Consider the following 21,272-nt stretch of genomic DNA (forward strand, 5'->3'; position numbering starts at 1 on the left):
CCTTATGTGCATTTCTACACAGGTTCTGAGTGGTTCATCTCATCAGAGTTACTCAGCTGCAAGCTTTCAGGACTACAATAATTGGGAATCCCTGATGAAAATCAAAGAAGGGTTGTTAAGGCAAAAAGAGATTGTGATTGATCGGTGAGTAAATCCACTCTTCTAGTTGCTTTTGGAGTTGCCTTGTAAATCAGGTGAACATCTTTGAGACTGGTTTCCAAAAAAGATGGAGATGTGCCCTGAAAAATATGAATATTAAGTACAAGTTAGTGGGACTCATAGTGCTTTCAGTGAAGTCTGCGAAAAGCTTAATAAACTGGAGTTTCTAGATCATAAAAAAAATCATAGTTGATATTCATAGTTGTAGGAATGATAAGGAAAGGAACTGAAAATAAAATGGCAAGTATCATAATGCTATTATATAAATCTGTGGTGTGGAGTATAGTCCTGAACAAATGAAACTGCCTTATATAGTCATTGTTGGTCCATCTGCCCTGGTAAAGTATACCCTGATTGGCAGCAGTTCTCAAAGGTCTTAATTAGAGGTCTTTCCAAGCACTGTTGCGAAGTCTGCTTTGATTGCAGATGCCAAGGATTGTCTCTGGGAACATCCTTCCTTATATACAGTAAAGCACTGAGTTATAGGGCATCTAGATCAAAAAGGATACTGGAGAACTAGAAATGGTACAGAAAAGAGTAGTGGGGTTGGAGCCCCTTCCTTATGAGGGAAGGCTAAAATATTTGCAGCTTTTTAGTTTATAAACTTTTTAGTTTAGAGCTCAGGGTCTTCCTGTTAAGTTTATTTGTGTTACATGCAGGATAAGGAAAAGAAAGTGTCTATATAAAACATATAAGACAATTAATTTATGGAAATATCAAGTTAAGGAAAATTTATAGAATAATTGGATTTGTCTCAGGAGTATCACTGAATTAGAAATCTAATGGAGAAGGCACAGGTAGTAATTTCCCAGAGCTTTGGCAATGTTTAAAAGAGGGTCTTCAGAACCTAGTGTGAGCAGGGTCCAGAATACGGATGTGTCACAATGTCTTTTACACAACAATATCTGTTTGCAATTATTCAAAACATCATACAAAATGAATAATACGCAATAATATATTCCAAGAGCCTATAGTTTTGTAGTCCGTGATAGAGCCTTTATATATCGACAGCAGTTCATATTTAATACCTGGTTCCAAGCATACAGCTTTCAGTAAGATTTGTGTGTTGGGGTAAGCAACCTGATGCCATCCAGATGTTTTGGACTACAGCTCCTATAAAACCTGCTCAATGGTCATGCTTAAGGGAGCTAGTGTCCAAAACATCTGGAGGGCAGTGAGTTCCCTACCATGAATCGGTCATATATACGACATAGTTTGTGCTTATACAATTACAGTTTATTTCCCCTTACCCTGTACGATATTTATAAGACTAGGATTATAATTGGATTCTCTGCTGCATGAGATGATGTGAACGGTTGTTGCTGGAGTATTTCAACAGGTTCTTAGCTTGTCAACGTTTGAACAGTTGTCATGTGAGTTGTTTCTAGGTAATGGAAACATATTCATAGTTTCTGATTAGTAATTCCATGTGCACCACTATAGCTAAAGCAACTTCATAGCACGAAGCTGACAACATGGCCTAGTGGATAATATTGTTTATTGAAGGATCACAATGGTTGATCTTAAATTAATTTGCTTAAGAGGCATTTTATACTCATGCCAAACTAGTTTTAACTTACAGTTAGACATTATTATTATTACTATTATTATATCTATTTGTATCCCACCTTTTGCCCAATACTGGGCCTCAAGGCGCCCTTACAAAGTTTAAAACATACATTGTAAAACCTAGGAAAAGAAATGTACAATTTTTTTTAAAAAAAATTAACTTTTAAAATACACAACAAAATTATAAGTCATTAACATAGTTGGAGGACAAGATTATTCTCCAAAGGCCTGCTGGAACAAACAAATTTTAGCCTGCTTCCGAAAGCCCATCAAGGAGGGAGCCAGTCTAGCTTCCCTGGGAAGGGAGTGGGATGGCTGCCCTACCCCCTGTCAAAGTGCTGTTTCTGAAGGTTAGGAGACCGTCCGAGTAGTATTTGTTGCACCACGACAGGCTACAGTCAGAAAGAAAGAAAACCAGCCACCCTATCCCTGTGTGTGAACAAAAGCAGTATGGTTCCCAGCCATTATCATTTACTTGGATAAATGTGCAGAATATGAACAAATTCATATGAGAAACTATTCAAAGCTGATCATGTGGTAAAGGAGTATGATTACCTCAGGAATTGCCAAAATAGTTAAGGATGGACTGTGAACTGGAACTTGTTTGAAACAATTGAATGATCACTTTGGTACATGTGGAAATAGTAATGAATTAATTCAACCCCCATTCTCAATCCACTTTTCTGGTCATTTGAGTTACTCCAGAAAAAGAGAGAGGTGTACATGACTCATAGAATCATAGAATCATAGAATAGCAGAGTTGGAAGGGGCCTACAAGGCCATCTAGTCCAACCCCCTGCTCAATGCAGGAATCCACCCTAAAGCATCCCTGACAGATGGTTGTCCATCTCTTTGATGGACGAATGGAATTTTTTAAAGGCATATTTGGATCACATTAATACTTGGTTTGATTCCACAGTTCCGCTGTTGTTTTTATTTATAATGCAAAACAAGGAATGTAATGAAGATGTAAATTGCTCATTTCCTTCTGTTCCTTCACTGAAACAAGATTTATTTTTGTTATTTTTGTTTTGTTTCATTTCCCCATGTTACGTGGCTGTTTTTGATTGTTTCAAAATTATTAAATACTACATTTTTAACTGTAGAGGGAGTAGTGGATTCTTGTATGATTTTACCTAGTGAATTATTTACAATAATACTTCATTCTGTTGAAAACACACACAGAGACACACACTGCAACCACTGGTTTGTAATAGTTTGGGTTGTTCTGACCTTGATTGGCCATTGCATGCTACACATTTCCACTACAGTGCTCAGGCTTGTACTGGCACCGTTCATTTGGCAAGGATTGCCAAGAATGGTAGTGTGAATAAATGCCAAATGCTAAACATATGACATAAGTCCCTGAAAATAATAGCACACTCATCAACATTTGTTATGTTCTCTTCTAAACAGCTTAAGGGTGTTCAAAGAGCTTTTTAAGGAAAGGTAAATGTAAAGGTTAGGATTTGAGGGAATAGCTTTCATTCCACAGGGTATAATGATGTTTGAAATTCTGAAACAGCTGCTGAATCTTTGGTTTATCACCCCTAGTAGAACTTTTGTAAACTCATTCCCAGACTGTTCAATTACATACTTTTTGCTTTTGTTTTGGTAGAATTGTTTTTGTTTTGATTTGCTCGGGTAATAGCATGAAATTGAGCCATGCCAAAATGCTTTCTTACAAATAAGCACCCTGACCATCCCTAGGTCTATTCATATGCACAAACCTGAAGTGTGGGCTAGGTAATCGTAGAAATAGCTGCCAGCAACAGGTAGAAAAAATTCCACACTGTGGTTTTGGGAATTGTTGTTGGCTTTACCTATGACTATGGCCCTTTCTACACCTAAGGGTTATCCCAGTAAAATGGAGGGATCATCCCTGCCTGCTCCCGGTATCCCCTGTGTGGCATTTGGATGCACAGGAACGATCCAGGGTCGATCCTGGGGGAAAAGGCAAGTGTAGAGACGGCCTAGGTCACAAGGGAGAAACAAGTTCTCGGGTTGCTTCTTGCCAGTAAATCTATTTTGCATCCTGAAAACATGTTTCTCTGCTTTGTGACCTACTTTGGATCCTCATCTCCTTCTGGTCCTTTGTTTACCTATGACTACCCACTACATAATGGGCCGGTTTACAGATTAAACAGCCCACTGTGGCTTATTCAAATAACCCTTGCATAACCCCAACAACAAACCATGGGTTCTACGAGATCACCTGGGCTAGTGTCGGGCGAACCTGCCACTTGGGTTTGCACAATATAATAAGCTGCGGCCAGGCACTGATCATTCAAATTCTGCCCAGCATGCCCTCCATCCCACTGTGGCTTGTGAATTGAGTCTATGCCTGTTGAAGGGGGAATGTAGAGACTGGATCAACTTTAACTCCTTTTTTTTTTTTACTTCAGTAGTCTTGCATCCTCAGCATTGTAAGGAGTTATTTTGGAGGTGATGGTGAGAAAGATGGAATGAATGTATGGCATGCTTCACTAGGTTTGAATACAGGCATCTTGGTGCGTCCTCCTGGGGCAGTCTGAGACCTTAACTGTTCCATGACAAAAGCTGGAACTTTGAACTGTCTAGATGTTGGGGCATAAGACTCAAAGCACCACAGAGAACCTTACCTTAAAAGCAAGTGCTAACATTTGCACTTCACTGTCAACCATTTCTCCTAATCAGGAGATAAGACACATAAAAAAATCAGAAGAATATCCTGGGAGAGATAATAATGGTGAAGTAATTAACTCTTTTCACCAATCTCTTTAAATCCAACAGAATAGCAATACAGAAGCCACTCTTTTGATATTGCCATCTCCGCATAGGCACACACGATTTTCCAGTGAGGTTCTCTGATTGTAATTAAAAACTGTGTGGGTCAACAGCTAGAAAAACAACAGCAACAACCTTTTTTTCTTCAAAAGGTTGATAATTTTTGCTCCTGACTGCTTTTAATTTTTTTGAGCCTGAGAAAAAAATCAATTCAGTATTCTATACAGTTTTGTGGGGGGGAATTTGTTAAAGTATGAAGGCTGGAACCTTATACTGTCTGGATGCTAGGATGTAATTAGCCTCTGCCAAAACATGTAATTCATGATGGATTGGGTGAGAAGAGATCAGTCATCCTGAGGTTTTGGATCCCTTTGCTATCCTGTAGCATGTGGGTATTTTGGAATCTGCATGGAGGCACCATTACATCCATTTTCACTACTATTATATATAACTTTCCATACATTATTGCCTATACTCAGAAGATCTTGGTGTCCTTGGTTGTTGCTCCACACATTCAAGGCTTTCCTGTCCTTTTCATGAAGAGGTCAAATACTATATGCAAACCTTTATGCATGTGTGGAGCATTTTCCTTCACAAAGAAAGCAGGAAGCCTCTGTTTCTGCTAGGCTTCTGGCCTCTGTGCCTTCCTGTGGTAAAATATTGAACACAAGGTATTCTGAAGGACAACAGAATAGTTTATGGCAATATTTCCTTCCTCTTGTGCAGAAAGTTATGATGAGCAGAACTTAGAAATTGGTGCAAGGTATCTGCCCACTCTATTTAAAGTTGTAGGAAGGTTGTAAAATGAAGTGGAACCTAAAAACTTGTTTAAAGAGTTGTCTTAAGCCTGGGCTGGAACAGAATCCTTAAATTCAAATGAAAACCTAGAGAGCCACTGCCCGTCAGGAAAGATTGTACCAGCCTAAATGGGCTCTCCTGATACACACCAGCTTCCTCTGCTCTTAAGTGTTTCAGTAATGAGAAGCTCTTGTGGGTAGTAAGGAACAGTGTTGATCAGACTCTGCCTCTCTCTCATATTGAACCTTCCAATAGGCATGCAAAGGGGTCTGTATTTCCAGGGTAATAACCACTGGAGATGAGACATAATAACATAAGAAGAGCCATGCTGGATCAGACCAAGGGTTCATCTAGTTCACACAGTGGCCAACCAGCTGTTGACCAGGGACCCACAAGCAGGATAAAAGATCCCAGCATTGGTCTTTCTCCTGCTTAAGACTCAAACTGCTTTTCTCAGACAAAGAAAAAGGAAATTTAACTAAACTGCAGGCTAGTTTGAAAATTCTACACATATTTCCAATGATGAATATTATGTGACTGAACTTTCAATCAGAAATTTGGAATAATGTCCTTGAACTACTTTTCATAGTGTTAACTATTTCAGAAAGCATGAGATGCTTGCTCAAATAAAGGCCCACAAACATATTGGTCCCTGCTCAGATTCTTTTATCAGGGTGACACATCTTAGTAAAAGAAAGAAAGAAAGAAAGAAAGAAAGAAAGAACTGTCCTGTTAAATAAGACTAAGGTCTGTCTAGTTCTGCTTTCTGTTTCCATCACCTGTGAATCCAGTATTTCTGAAAGCTCACAGTCAGCAGATGGCATGATGGCCATTCCCTGTTGTTTTGTCACAAGCATCTGGTGCTCAGAGATATACTGTGTCTAAATGTGGAGGTTCCATATATAGCTATTGTAAAGGAAGAGCGCCCAGCAACCTGCTGGCTTCTTGACTGGATTTAGCACGGATCCCCAGGCACAGACACTCACAGCTCACAAAAATGAGGTTTAAGACCATTTATTAGGAAAAGGGTAGGAATACATGGGTTTAGCAGAATAAAACTATAAAAGCATGCATATATATGTAAGAACCCAGAGCAAGCAAGCTAAAAACTACAACTACAAGTCATACGTCACCCCAGACCGATCTCAGCCGACACCCCCTGTTCCTTTCACAGGGAGGTCTTTATACTATTCTTTTCACTCCTTCCCCCCTCCCTCCAGCTTTGATGCACGGAATGTCTTCACACCTCCGCCCGGGATGGTTAATCACTCAAGGACAAGCGGACAGTTACAATCGACTTGGCTCCAGTCTTCTCCCCCATACAGCTGCCTGGTTCTTATCTCCCTTCCTATGGAACCATAAAATTCATAAATTAAAAGACATGCCAGCCCCAAGGTCCAGTTTAACCCTCACCTTACCCTTACAGTTATCATGGCCAATAGCATTAGATAGACCTTTACTCCTCCATCAGTTTGTCTAATCATTGCCTCCATTTGCAAAGTTCAAGAGTAAGTACTGCTTTCCATGTAACTAAAACTGCAACATTCACGCACAAAAGATAGATAATTGTAGGTTTGAAGGAATCCCAAGGTTTGAAGAAGTCAAAAAAAAAAGAAAGGGGGAAAAAACCCCGAAGGGGGGGGGGCGCGCCAAAGAGGCTGCTGAGGATTTCGCATGCTCAGTAGCTCATAATATTGAATCTGTTAGAAAAGAAAACTGGGGTGGAGAGGAAGGGAACTGACTGGAAGTGACCAGGAGAGGGACTGAGAGAGAAGACAAGAAGTGCAGAGTGAAAGGTGGACGAGTGGTATATCTGTGTGTTTCTTCCTCTGATGTCCATTTCTCTCCTTTCCTTCTCTGAGAGAAGTGAGCAAAGGAGGACTGAGGAAAAGGCACATAAAAAGGTGGAGAGAACCATCAGTCTGGAAAGGACATTTCCAGATTCACCCAGAGAAACTATTTAAAATGTTCCCAGGGATGGCGGGACCTGAGCGCTGCTCATAGGCATAATGAAGAAATCCAAGGGTTTTTTTGGAGTTGGAATTGGGCACCAGGGTATGACCTCCCACCCACTCCCAACCTCAGTATAGCAGCAAGAGAAGAGGAGTTCCTGCTCTTTGTAACTCAGTTCTTGTTTATTGTGAAAGATTTTAAAATAACTCAGCTAATACAATTTTCAAAGCAAATGCAGTTTATTCTCCCCATATTGCAGGTTGGGAAGGGCTGTAGCAGGGAGAGAGTAGTTTATGACAGCCCTTGATTCAGACGGAATACTGCGTATCAAGCTCTGAATGGTTTACAACATCACTACAGTGTTGTTCAGACATATTAGACCTGTATTGTAGGTTGGGCTAAAGCTAAGAGAGTAGCTTATAACAATTCTGTAGTATTTCCATTACTTTTATCCCCAAATTACTAATTGGGCTGAGAAAGTCGTATACAACAAGTCTTCTGTTATTCTCCTACTACAAGTTGTGGGACTGTAGGATGGGTGTGGGTGTGAGGGAGAGGAGAGAGAGAGAGAGAGAAAAGCTTCAGACAACACTATAATGTAGTCCACTGAATATTGCAAGTCAAAGATGGGGCTGAGGCTGGTTTGGGTTCCCAGTCCAAAGTCCCCCATACCTCTCAGGCTGCAGCCCCCTTCCCAGGCCAAATCCAGCCCTCAGTTACATGCAGAACCCTCTGCGTCATTCACTTGCATGCCAACTGGCTGCACATTTAAATGTTCGAAAACGAATAATAATTATAATTTTTAAAATTGCATATGAAATGAGACAGAAGTTAGAGCAGGGGCTTTGATGCTAAACATTGTTTTTTCAGCCACTGCAGCCACAGGCTCAGGTAATACATGCACATCCAGTGTTGGTTGTGGTGTTTTTAAACGTCATCTAAGCTAGTGGCTATCACACACTGTAGGATTCTGTTAAGTTTTGTGCTGTGTGAAGTAATGTTTCTGCCAATCAACTTCAGCAAGTGTCCCAAGTTTTAGCGCAATGGACAGGGTGGCGGGGTGGGATATTCTGTATCTATGCTGTATAGCTGTTCATTATATAAACGTCTGTATCATGCTGCCCTATCTTTTTTCTTCCTAAAATAAAATGTCTCAGATACTTGAGAGCTTCCTTGTAGAAAGATGCTCCAAGTCTTTTAGGCAGCAATCCTATGCATACTCACTTGAAAGTAATTTCCTTGGAGTTACTTGCTTCTGAGTAAAGATGCTTAGAATGGCTGCAGGTTGTCCTTCTGTATCTTTTTGAACTCTAGGATATCCTTTTTAGAATGAGGCAACTACAATTGCACATAGTTGGTAGTATCCAACCAGCGCCTTCCCCCAAAGAACAGCAGACCTCAGTGGATGAGATCTTTCCTGCAGCCCCTGCATCTCCCTGTTTTGGAGGGTATGGGGGCTGCAGGGCAGGAAAGAGGATGAGAAATTTCTGTTGCATGAGCACAAGTCTGCTTGTGCAGTGTTGGATATCACCTAGTCTAAATGTGGCTGCAACAAGGATTTATATAATGAAATTTATACATACTGTTCTTCACTGCCTGAGGAGACAAAGAATAGAAATTCCTGAAATAAACTAACATTTTTTGTTCCTGCTATGCTGATCGATGTAGAAAGTATATATGCTGAAATTAATTTTGCCCATTCAGTCGTCAAATGTGACTGACAGAGTACTGGGAGATGGGGCATTCGTGCATGCAAATTATATGCTTAAAATATACAATGTTAAATATTTATCATGTATTTATTTTATAGGTATTGCACGAAAGGTGCAATAATTCTCTGTAAAATGTATCTGAATCAACTAATACCGAACAATGCTTCTTCTTTTATAAAGTTTGTGTGTGTGCCTGAACAAAACTGGAGAATTAAGGAATACTGATGAATTGAACTCTGAATTCATAAGTTTTAATAGCTCTTTGGCAGTAGAATACTGAAAGATATTAATTCATACACTGTAACAACTGGACAGAACCTAACAGTCTTGATCTTATATCTAAAACTGAAAGCTAAAAAATGAATCTCTTTCTGAGAGGCTGTCTCTCTAAATCTAAAAGCCCCTTTGAAGCTTATTGTAAATGTTAAACTAAATCCCACAGACTGAGGGTTAGTAAAAATGGAACAGGTGAATTAGTTAAAGCTACCCAACGAATGGCTTCTCTACAAAAATATCAGAAAATTGTTTGAACACAGTATTGCACTAATATAAGCAGTGCTTCAAATGAAAGGAAAAAAGAAAGTGGGATGGTTTCAGTTCCGATTAGGCCAGACTCAAATTATATCTGTTAAAAGGAAGTAGGGCGGCATCCATTCCACTTTGAAGACTGTTTCTATGTAAACATTTGTGTATATAGAAGCTAAATATACACTTAAAGTGATATCAGATCTGTACAGCATTTTGAAGGAGTACAAATCAATTTTGTATTGTAAAATGACTATTTTATTATCAATTGATGCTGTTCTCTGGGGATAACGCTAAAGACTTCTGCACAGAGCTATGCTGCATTGTTCTTGAATGTTGGTTATTGATGAGGAGGGCTTTTCTCAACAACACTCCTAATTGATGTTGGCTTTCCAAGAGAAATAGATGTGAACACAAAGAGCTGTAAATTTGTGATAGACAAAATTGTCTTCTGCCCCTCCATGGTTGAGGTACTGTTTTAGTTGCCCTTCTGTTGCTTTCTTTCTCCACATTCCATAAGAGATCTAAGTATAAATCCAAACTAGCTGAAACATTATGTAGCAGGGTTAGTCAACATGGTGCCTGCAGGTACCAATGTGTTCCTCAACATCTTTCTTGGCACACACCAAGGTACTCCAACTCTCCCACTTTTAAATTTTTTTACACATTTTCTTACCAGCAACTGGGATTACTTGAAAGCAAAGTGAGGGCCTCTAGTTGCTGCCATTTTCATTTCCCATGAATGCCTTGGGGCTTCATGAAGTAGTTCAGAGACATACTTAGGAAATTAGGTTGGCGGTCAGTTGCACGCTGAGAATGGTTTTGGGATGGGAATTTTGGAGGGATCCAGAAACAGGGCTTCCAGTATGGGGGAGAAGGGAGGGACATATGTATATGCACATATGTATGCAGAGTTTGCTTTCTCTGAAATAGGTTTCTGTTTGTGCTGAAAACTATTGGTTCAAAGGAGTTCTTTAATGCATTGGGGCTCAGTGCCCACCTCAGCCTGTCTTTGGGGCAGGTTACTTGTCTTTTGCCATAGTTCCTATGGCAGCCATTTTGTCGTGGTGCCCATAACAGTTTCTCAAATTGCCAGATGAGCACGTGTGCCCAGAAAGATTGTCTACCCTTGTTATATAGCATTATGAGGACAAACACATGTGAGCCTTGTGCTCCCATTCTTTCTCCCTCTTTCACACATGGACGGAAGGAAATGTAAGGGGTTTGTTTGCAGTTTTTAACAAATTGCGGTTTCCCATTACATTCAAATACAGGAAAACATGTTCAAGCCATAGTTAATACAATCAAACCATTGGTTAATATCCTGGTGTGAATATTAATTTTCCATATTTAGGCTTGGGAGAAAACTGCCCAGATCTAGATGCAACCAACAAAGATGCCCCACCTTGTCCTGGTCCTATATTGCCTTATGAAGCATCTGAGCCCTACTTTTTTACATGAGGAATCCTTGTCTGTATTAACCATGCCAGTTTGTTGACCTATGCCAGGTGGTTTCTTACATCTGTAGCTGGAAGGGTGGTTTAAATAACGAGAGGAAGCTTTCTTCTAGTAGTAAGAGTAGATGCTTCATAAGGCAATACAGGACCAGGACAACATAGGATATCTTTGCTGATGAAGGATATGATATCCTATGCTGTAACTTGGAGAGAGAGAAAATACAAATGTTTCCATTTTCAGCACTATTTAACTTGCTGTACCTGTGGCAATTTTTATTTGACATTTTGCATACTTGTAGACCTCATCAGGTAGATCATGGATTCCACATTTCATGCAGTAGGGTTTTGAGGCTTATAATAGTCAGACTACCTCCAGTATCAGAGGCAGTATACACGAGTTGCTGGGGAACATAGGTGGGAGGGTGTTGTTGCACCCATGTCCTGCTTGTGGGTTCCTGGTCAAAAGCTGGTTGGCCACTATGTGAACAGAGTGCAGAGCTAGATTGACCCTTGGTCTCATCCAGCAGGGATGTTCTTATGTTTTTAATTTATGTTTGACTTTGGGGGCAAGGGATTCCACTTCAGTATGTGGAAGCAAATTGCTGCATAGCAGACTTGAGAAGGGTTTACACTCTGGAAGCTATTGGAAAGTGCTAGAATTACCTGTAGACTGGCAGGCTGTAGAATATATTGTTTCCATTGCTCGACTCTGACTAGATTTGTGAGATCATCCTGCTGTTATTTTTTTAACCAAAGCCCCACCACCATGTGCTTATACAGTGGATTAATAGTAACAGCTGTTGGGGTAACAAAGGATTAAAGCAGCCATACAGCATTATCGGCAATGAAATGCACATGGCATGACACCTTTTATTGTCAGATTGCTCTGGAGATTTATAAGATTATATGCAAAATAGGGAATGTTGCTACAGAATTTGTTTTGGCATCCTTTTTAATATCTTATCATCTTTGGCAACTTTTTAAAAAAAGGAATTTGGCTTTACTGTGATAATAAACGTTGTGCAAGATAATTGCATAAGAATTAAATGAAACATTAAAAATTGTTCCATTTTGGAGGCTTGCAATCTCTTGTTGGGGAATAATTCTAAATATTTCTTAAAATATGCAAGTAGCACAATTATTTTATTTTACTTTATTGAATTTTCTGTAGCAAGATTAATTGGATTTGAATGTACTGAGCCATACATGCTATATAGAGGATGTTGAAAATGTAATCGATAATATGAAGTATATAAGATGAAAACCCCTTAAATGTTCTTAAATCTGCTTATTCAGTATCTGTTTGAGAAACCATCTTGCAAGAAAAATATATTCCTACAACACAACAGGGCAATTTTTCTATTGCATAGGCATGTTTTACTTATTATATTCAGATAGGCAGATGAAGATGACTACTCTGAATAATATTAATCAATTAGCCCAATACTAAATATCTTCTGTAGGATCAGGGCCATAAGATTACTTTCCTCACCACCCACAGGATAGTTGCATTAAAACTGGCATTTATTTATTTTTAAAGTGATAGTTCTCCTGACAGAAAGGTAGATTCTCTTACGACATCATTGCTACAAAGCTAATGTTACTGCCTCAGATCTTTGACTGTTGATAGAATACTAAAGAAACAATATGTCCTTGTAAAATCATCAGAGTCTAGCATTATTATAGTATTGCCCAACTGAAAGTTAGAAATGCTGAATATTATTACATGTGGCTTGCAAAATCAGATCTTTGGATAGTGGAGAGTCATATACTTAAATATATTTCACTGATATATGTTGGGGAAAATATTTTATATTTTAATGGGATTGAAATGTCATCCCAGTTCTCCATTTCTGTTTGCATTATAAAAGTGGAAGGATTAACTCATTTGCAATTCCTTCAGTGCGCAAAGACCTGCGAAATCCTCTGAGGTGAATCAGAAAGTTCTCACAGGCAAGAGAACTTCATGTGCACAAGGAATTACTGATAAGGCCACGGAAATTTAATAAGAATTCCAAAATTTTGGAACAACTGAGATAAGATAATACTAATTGCTTCCCACTTGAATGCATGAGCAGATGAAAATGGAAAAATTGGCATCATGACTCAAGCTTCACATGTTCTACCTTTCTTTCTGTTCTGACACTTATGAATTACAGGCAGAACCAGCAAATTAACCTTTTATATCAGAAGATAAGGGAGAATGAACTGCGAGCTCAGCAAGCAAGATTGGGGCACATTGTGAATTGTGAAGACTCTTACATGAGTAGTTTCCAGGTAAGATGAGGTTCTTTATTATTTTTTATGTCTGGTCAAATGAAAATCTTGAACACATCTGATATCATGAAGAGCAGGTTTCTGTTGCATTACAGTAACATGTTTTTTACCTTCTAAACTGTTTATATCTTTGTTCAATCAAATGAGGCTAATATATCTGAAAGATACATCTTGTAACCTGATGATCATTTGAAATCAGTTCTGTTTATGTGTTATTACAGTTCAGTGTGTATGTGTTACTACTCATCTACATTAATTTCAAAACTGGTAATTCATGTAACATGTAAAAGATTCAAGTTTAAACAGTTACAAAAGTGAGAGTTCTGAAATATGTAATAATGTTGTATCATGAAGGGTCTAAATAGTTGTACTACTTCACAAGTTACAAGTGTAGTGATCATTGCTTCCTCACAATTCTCTGTTGCATCGTAACTTTCCGTATGCAGGAAGTCTCTGATGTGGGGGAGCGTTTAATAATGAGATGTCTCACCTATATTCTGAAATGATATGGCCCCTGTAGGGCAATGCCACATGCTTTTCCGGAATGTATATGTATGCCTCAGGTACATTTGGAATAAGTGGATTTTGGCATAGAGCGTTATTGCATAAAATCTCATATTATAAAAAGGGTCAAGTTACAAAAAAGGGTTCTTTAGAACAATGGGACAAATTTCTTCAGTATTTGAGACAAAAGAATAATGATTGTACTATAGGGAAAGCAGTCTTAGAAGTTGTTTAATAGTTATCATTGATTATAAGTTTGTTTGGAAAAAGTAAGAAGTACTGAATTGAGAAAGCATGGTTATTAATTAATTGTATTAAGATTCTCCCATTTTTGGAATTATATTTGCTCTTTTGTGTTAAATGTAAATATTAATCAATAAACAAAAAACCTACGGTTTACAAAACAACATTAAGGCTGTACAGTTTTCAACCAAGCACCAAAAAGCAGGGAAATTGGGAGTTAAGGCTCACAAGCCTTAACGCCACATCCTCCCTAAGGAGGCAGAAAGTGCCAGTGAAATTCTCATTCTCCCAAAGCAGATAAACCATGAGGACAGGATGGAGAATAGGATATGCAGAGGTGACTGAGGGGTTGTGGAAAACTGATGACGAACAACTTAGAGCCACCTACTTCTCTTTTTTTGTTTAGAGCAGCCCTTCCCCAACCTCGTGCCCTCCAAAGGTGTTGGACTACAACTCCCATCATTACAAGTCAGTATGTCCCATGGTCAGGAATGCTGGGACAGCAGGATGGGGAATGCTGTTCTATATCATTACCAAATACAGGTGTTGCACAGTATATATTTTTCTCACACACATCTCGCATAGAGCAGCACGATTGATAACAGAAGGGGCACTATTTGTTGGAGATGTAGAACCAGAGCAAGGGCTGGCATTTTCAACTTTTGGTCAATACCCTGCCCTTCAAAGAAACAATGTTTTTTCCTCTTCCCCTTAAAATGTGTTCATACAAAATATACTGTTCACTCCCCACAATCCCTCCACAATACATCATCTCATCAGAGTGACAGAGGAACAGAAAAGGATTAGTTTGGGTGTCTTGAACTCCTTTCAAATGAAATTAGTTTGCAATCCTATACCACTTGGGAGGAAACTCTAGTAAACTCAGCAGCACTGAGTTCTGAGAAGACATGTATGGTGTCCAAGTGTAAACCAACCTTCTCCAGCCTGGTGCTCTCCAGATGTGTTGCACTGCAACTTCCATGTTATGTTGAGGACAAAAAACATTTTCTTTAATAGTTTTAAAATAATCCTTACACATGAATCTATTAGGTGTTAGCTCTGTCTTTGATCTCACAATGCTGAACACGTAAGAAAAGTCCTCTGCAGTCACAGCATTTGCAGCATTTCTGATCATTGTCCATGCTGACAGGGACTTTTATGATTTGAACTTTAAAACATCTTGTGATCTACATGCTGCCTGCCCTTGCTCTAGAACAGCATTCCCCAATCAGTTTTCCACAACCCCACAGTCAGCTCTGCATATGATAGCCTGCTTCCCTCCAAATGTTTGAGAGTATAAGTCCCAGCATTCCTGACCATGGGACATACTGACTTGCAATGATGGGAGTTGTAGTCCAACACCTTTGGAGGGCACGAGGTTGGGGAAGGGCTGCTCTAAACAAAAAAGAAGTAGGTGGCTCTAAGTTGTTCATCGTCAGTTTTCCACAACCCCACAGTCACCTCTGCGTATCCTATTCTCCATCCTGTCCTCATGGTTTATCTGCTTTGGGAGAATGAGAATTTCACTGGTACTTTCTGCCTCCTTAGGGAGGATGTGGCGTTAAGGCTTGTGAGCCTTAACTCCCAATTTCCCTGCTTTTTGATGCTTGGTTGTAAACCGTACATCCTTAACGTTGTTTTGTAAACCATAGGTTTTTTGTTTATTGAATTTCATGGCTTTGTGTAACGGCTGACAGGTCACAGGTAACAGCCACAGGTAACAGCCACATCAGAGATTTAAATGAATTTTAAAATACTGCTTCCAAAAACTGCATTTGCCTTTTATGCTGCAACCTTACACTGTTAGCTCACATTGAGAAATCCATCCAAAAGGTAACTTTCTTTCCACCTGGCTGTCCCAAAGCACATATCTCATATGACTTGGGTGTACTTTGGGATAGCCAAGTGGAAAGAAGCTCACCTTTTGAATCGATTTCTCAATGTGAGCTAACAGTGTAAGGTTGCAGCATAAAAGGCAAATGCAGTTTTTGGAAGCAGTATTTTAAAATTCATTTAAATCTCTGATGTGGCTATTACACGTGACTTCCAAGTCATATGTAATAGGCACGTCTCAGATTTAAAAGGCCCCCCTCCACACCACTTACCTTGTCCGTCGCAGCCAGGCGGTGGCTTCACTCGAGCCTATGGCTCAACCCGGAAGCTGGGCTGCAGGTGCAGAAGCAAGCACCTGTGGCCTTGCTTCTGGGCTGACCAGGGGGCTCAATTCAAGGCTGGACCCAGCCGCAACGGAGCAGGTAAGACCTCCCCACCTGCCTGTCCCCTTACCTGGCGCTGCCGCACGGACTGTGGTGGCGGCGGCTCCAGGCAAGCCCCCCCACTTACCTGGTCCGTCGTGGCCGGGCACGGGCTTGAGTTGAGCCCCCTGGTCAACCAGGAACTTCCGGGTGCACCAGGGGGTTCTATTCAAGCCTGGTCCTGGCCGCAACGGAGCAGGTTAGACCCCCCTCTCGCCTGGTCCCTTACCTGGCCCTGCCACCGCTGCCGCATGGACTGCAGCAGCGGTGGCGGCTCCAGGCAACCTCCCTCACTTACCTGCTCCGTCATGGCCGGGTGTGGGCTTGAACTGAGCGCCCTGGTCCACCCGGAAGCAAGGCCGCACCTGCAGTCTTGCTTCCGGGTGACCCGGGGGCTTGATTCAAGCCTGGCACCGGCCACAACGAACCAGGTAAGGGGGGGGCTTGCCTGGAGCCGCCGCCACCACAGTCCGTGCGGCGGCAGCAGGGCCAGGTAAGGAGCCAGGCAGGAGGGGGGTCTAACCTGCTCCATCGCGGCCAGGCCCAGGCTTGAATAGAACCCCCTGATGCACCCGGAAGTTCCTGGCCGACGGAGTTTCTGCCGACGAAGCAGATAAGACCCCCCTCTCACCTGTCCCCTTACCTGGTTCCCCCCCGCCTGTTCCCTTACCTGGCAAGACCCCACCAGGCAAGACCCCCCACTTACCTGGTCTCTCATGGCTGGGCGCGGGCCTCGCTCTCCCTTCTCCCCCCTCCCTCCTGGGAATCTGAGGCGCATGTGCTGCCTTATCAGATTCCCCATAGGGAAACATTGAAATTTTAAAAAATTAATTAAAAATGTAAGGAATGGAATTTTGAAAAAAGAAAGGCCATTCCATCAATGAGGAGGACAGGGCAAAATAATCCTACTACTGGATTGCATGGTAAGGGTCCCAATTTGGAGCTTTTAGTGCGTAAAAAAATGGTCGCCACCTGGAAGCATTTCTGTGTCAGTTTGAAACAGAGAGGCTTTCCCCCCTTTTGTCATTTGAAGTGCCATCCTTCCCTCAATATTTCACCAATCTTGAAATGCGCAAGATATGTAAAACCAGCATTTCTTTCTGGCAGGACTCCGTTTCAGAAAGATTGGTGAAACATTTTCCATTTTAGGATGCTAGAATGACACACACACCCCAATAATGGCTTTTAACATGGTGGAATGCTGTTTGTACTTTTCATCCTTAACGCAGTGCACACTGCTGTGTGCAGTGTAATATATATTTTTCTTAAAGAAAACCCATTAAGATCAGTGTATGAGGCCTGATCATACAAACATGTATAGAAGCCTTTCTGAGACAAGACTGTAGGTTGAAGATCACAGGATTGACACTTTAGGCTGAAATTTTTCTGGGGTTTTGTTCAGACTGGAATATACAAAATTCTGATCAGTTCATTAAAAATACCTTGCAGATAGAAATTAGGCATTTATGGGAAGATGCTCCCTTACTCTTCTCATTTATCAGGTTCACAATATCATTGTGGCTTAAACAAGCCAGGGTGGTTTGTTTGGGCACCATTTGCCTAATTACCTACCTGGGCACGGTTTGTCATGTCATCTGAACTCTGGAGGGGGAAAACAACCCATGTCCTATTGTTGGATTATTTCAGAGTTGTTTCCCCCTCAAAAGCCATGCCACTTGAGTTCGGATGACATGACAACCCATGTCTGTGGAGGTAATTAGGTAAATACTGCCCAGCAAACATCGGCACACACCACAGCGTAAACAAGCCAAGTTGCAGTGATCGTGTGAACTGGCAATTGACATGCTTGTTTTTCTAACATTTACTTAGGCTAGGGATGGGGAATCTGTCACCCACCAGATATTATTGGACTCGCATCAGCCCCAGCCAGCATAGCGAATGGTCAATGATGATGGGAGTTGTAGTCCAACAGTATCTGCAGGACTACAAGTCCTCTGCAGTAGTCTGAAGTGGTAGAGTCGGGAAGGGTTTTAAAATGCAATAAGCTCTAGATTGAGTTTTAGTTTGACTACTTCAGTTTATGAAATGTTGCTAGTATACATATATGGATTTGACATATTATTGCAGTGCAGAAGTCTACTTTGTCAACTTCTATTGCAGTCTTCCTAGAGTGTACAACTTTCTACTATTTTCTCCATAAGATTGTTCACAAAATTGAGTGAAATTTCTCTGTATAAAAGGAAAACCTAATAGGAAAGAGAGGAGGCATTATACAGTTGACCTCATAGGTGTAGTATTGTCACACCTCAACATTATGATTGACTGCCAAGTCCATTTTTCTTTTCTATACCCCTCCCCCAACTGATAGTTAACTAGGAATCCAGGTATTCTTTAACACTTACAGTAGGGTAGAATCCAACTGAAGTCCTACTTATAGACTAACTTGTCCCATTCATTTCAATAGGCCTACTCTAAGTAGGATTTTAGTTGGATTCTATCCATAGATGTATACCATGTTTGAATATTAGCTGAAAAATAGATGCCATTTTAAATTTATGGTACAGCTTAAGATAATCACCAATATTTGTTGTGATATGCTTCTGCTTTTTCATTATTACATTTAATATAACACACACTATATTAGTCATCTTTCCAAGATGGCCACCCTGATCCCAGTGTTCCAGATGAGAGAGCGTTCTCAAGAAATCATGCTCCAGCTATGCAAGGTTAATAGCAGTATCTTTAGGGATTCTTTTTCTCATTTGTTCTGTTTTCCTTCTTCAAAGCAACCTCAGTATGAGAACACAGCATTGCAGGCTCAATTTGCAGAGAGAACTGTGGTACACTGTGAAAGGGAAGAGCTGGAGCGAAAGCTTGCAGCAGTACAAAGCAAGGAACTACAACTCAGTGAGTTTCTCAAACAAATGGCAAACAAATCCAACGAAGATAAAAAAAAGATGGAAGAGAAGGTGGGTCTCACATTGATTGTGACTTTATTGCTGTGACAGAAACACATTTCTCAGTTGGGTTGGCTGTATTAAAGCTTCAGATTTGTTCATAGCATCTTCATGCATGCTGTGCATGATTTATTAATGTGATCTTCCCAGCTTTATTCAGCTGGGGGAAAGCTCTTGGTCTAGATCCAACCGACTCTAATGGGTTGGATCCAGACTAAGTTAGTTGAACTTTGGTTCCATTGAAATTATTGGGACATGATTTAAGTTCCATTGCTTTTAGTGCAAACTAAGCTCAACTGACTTAGTCTAGATCCAGTCCATTATCTTGGAGAATGGCAGGCGGTGAGTCTGGTTCATCTTGATACCTGAATGTGTACATTTAAATCAGTTTTGCCATATTTCTTCTCTCCATTGTTAAATTACTCTGTTTTTGTTTGTTTTAGATTTACAGTAATAGGAGAAAGAGGTACAATAAACGGGATATTGGACTAGTGCAAATGCAGTTTTTCTACTGGATGCTCTTGTACTATGGCAGTACTACAAATAAAAGCCAAAAATAGCGATCAAAACAACAGCCTTAGGGAGTGCAGTGGTCTATATTCTATTCTGTTCTGTTCTAAAATATGTATGAAACTTCCATACCCAAGAATAGAACAGTTCTGCACATTGTGAAAATAAAGCAAATATTTGTTAACTGTGCATGATTTTGTTCTGATTCTACTAGAAATTAAAAAGAATAAAGAGTTATGCAAGGCATTATCATCCTACACCCTAACTACTTGGGTGTCCTAATTCTGGCTTCCAGTTTTGTTTTGTTTTCTGATACCATCTAATAAACACTTTTACAGGCATCTCCACCAGTTTGTATCATGGCTGATACTCAGTATAATAGATATTTGGGTGTAACAAATCCTAGAAGCAAACTATCTTTTGTATTTAAATAAACGAGGAGCGGGGGGAATCCTACATTGATTAATGACAAAATGAATGTGTCATCCAGAAAATGTTTGAGCGCTTGGGTTGATTTTTATTATGCAGTGCCTTGTGTTAAATTTTAGAGTACAGATTTTAAATTGGTTTGCTTTTAAAAAAATCCTTGTTAACAAAGAAGTTGTCAAGGTACATGTACCTTTGCTTATGTTGATCATTAGGTACAATAAAGACATAGTTTTTAAAGACTGACAGTGACATAAGAGTGCTGTAAGAAGTCTACCTCAACAAAGCAGCTATTTGACATGAAATCCTCTGATTGAGCTGTCAGACTGTCAGTGGAAAATGTTAGGCTGAATTTCGTAGCTTGTGTTGCTTGTATTGGGATGGATTTGGAACTCTTCTCATTCCTGTGGCAAACTTGCATCCAAGAAATAGAACCCAGGGATCGTTTGTGAGAAAATGCTTGCAAGCCTTGATTGTAGACAGTATAATTCCCTGATTTCCCTTTACTATTCTGACCACTGCTGTTTCTATCCAAGCTCGTTAAACTATAATTATACACATTCAAAAGTCATGCCTACATGTGTTCTGTTCACACATGTCCTGAGTATACAAACAGCAGGGTGTAAAAGCAAGTTTCAAGCTCACACACCCTTCTGTAATCAAAACTACACAAGTAGGCCAAGCAGTCAGGGTCTGTCTGTTTGCAGCAGATGCATAACATGAGGAAGGCCTACTTAATGTTATAGACATTTTCTCTCAGACGGCCTGGTCACAATGAACTTTCCTCAGATGGTAGGGAAAGGCACATAAACCTGTGGATTATACTATATTTTGGATACTGGCAGGGACTATGTTTGAAACTGTCTACAATCCCAAGGTTGACATCATATACCACCACCAGCAAAATTATAAATGTTACATTTTAGAGAGAAGAAACTGTTCCTACAACTATTAATACAAGACAAATATTTGTAACCAATAGTATGTTTTTATCAATATGTTTTGTGGTCTCCAAACTGCTGGCTTGAATAAAGGAAAAACAGCTCAAGATAGGCATATGCTTAACCATGGAGATGGTAAGCAAGCACTCTTAGTTTTTGAAAAGATAAATACTCCATTGCAGTCTGTTTATCTTTTAATAAAAACACTGTTTTAATCCAAATTGAAAAAACAACTTCAGGATTTGCTGAGATTTAAGAA

The 21,272-nt window shown here is 40.1% G+C and overlaps 1 protein-coding gene across 3 annotated transcripts in view; it reads left to right on the forward strand.

Annotated features, from left to right (window-relative positions):
• CEP85L (centrosomal protein 85 like) overlaps nt 1–21,272 on the forward strand; it is a 393,742-nt gene that overhangs the window by 79,796 nt on the left and 292,674 nt on the right. For all 3 annotated transcript variants that reach the window (XM_063124727.1, XM_063124726.1, XM_063124728.1), the window contains 3 exons: nt 23–144; nt 13,099–13,216; nt 18,966–19,148. In XM_063124727.1, coding sequence (XP_062980797.1) covers nt 23–144; nt 13,099–13,216; nt 18,966–19,148 — 423 coding nt within the window. The remainder of the gene's footprint in view (nt 1–22; nt 145–13,098; nt 13,217–18,965; nt 19,149–21,272) is intronic.

Source organism: Elgaria multicarinata, chromosome 4 (genome assembly GCF_023053635.1).
Source record: "Elgaria multicarinata webbii isolate HBS135686 ecotype San Diego chromosome 4, rElgMul1.1.pri, whole genome shotgun sequence".
NCBI lineage: Eukaryota > Metazoa > Chordata > Lepidosauria > Squamata > Anguidae > Elgaria > Elgaria multicarinata.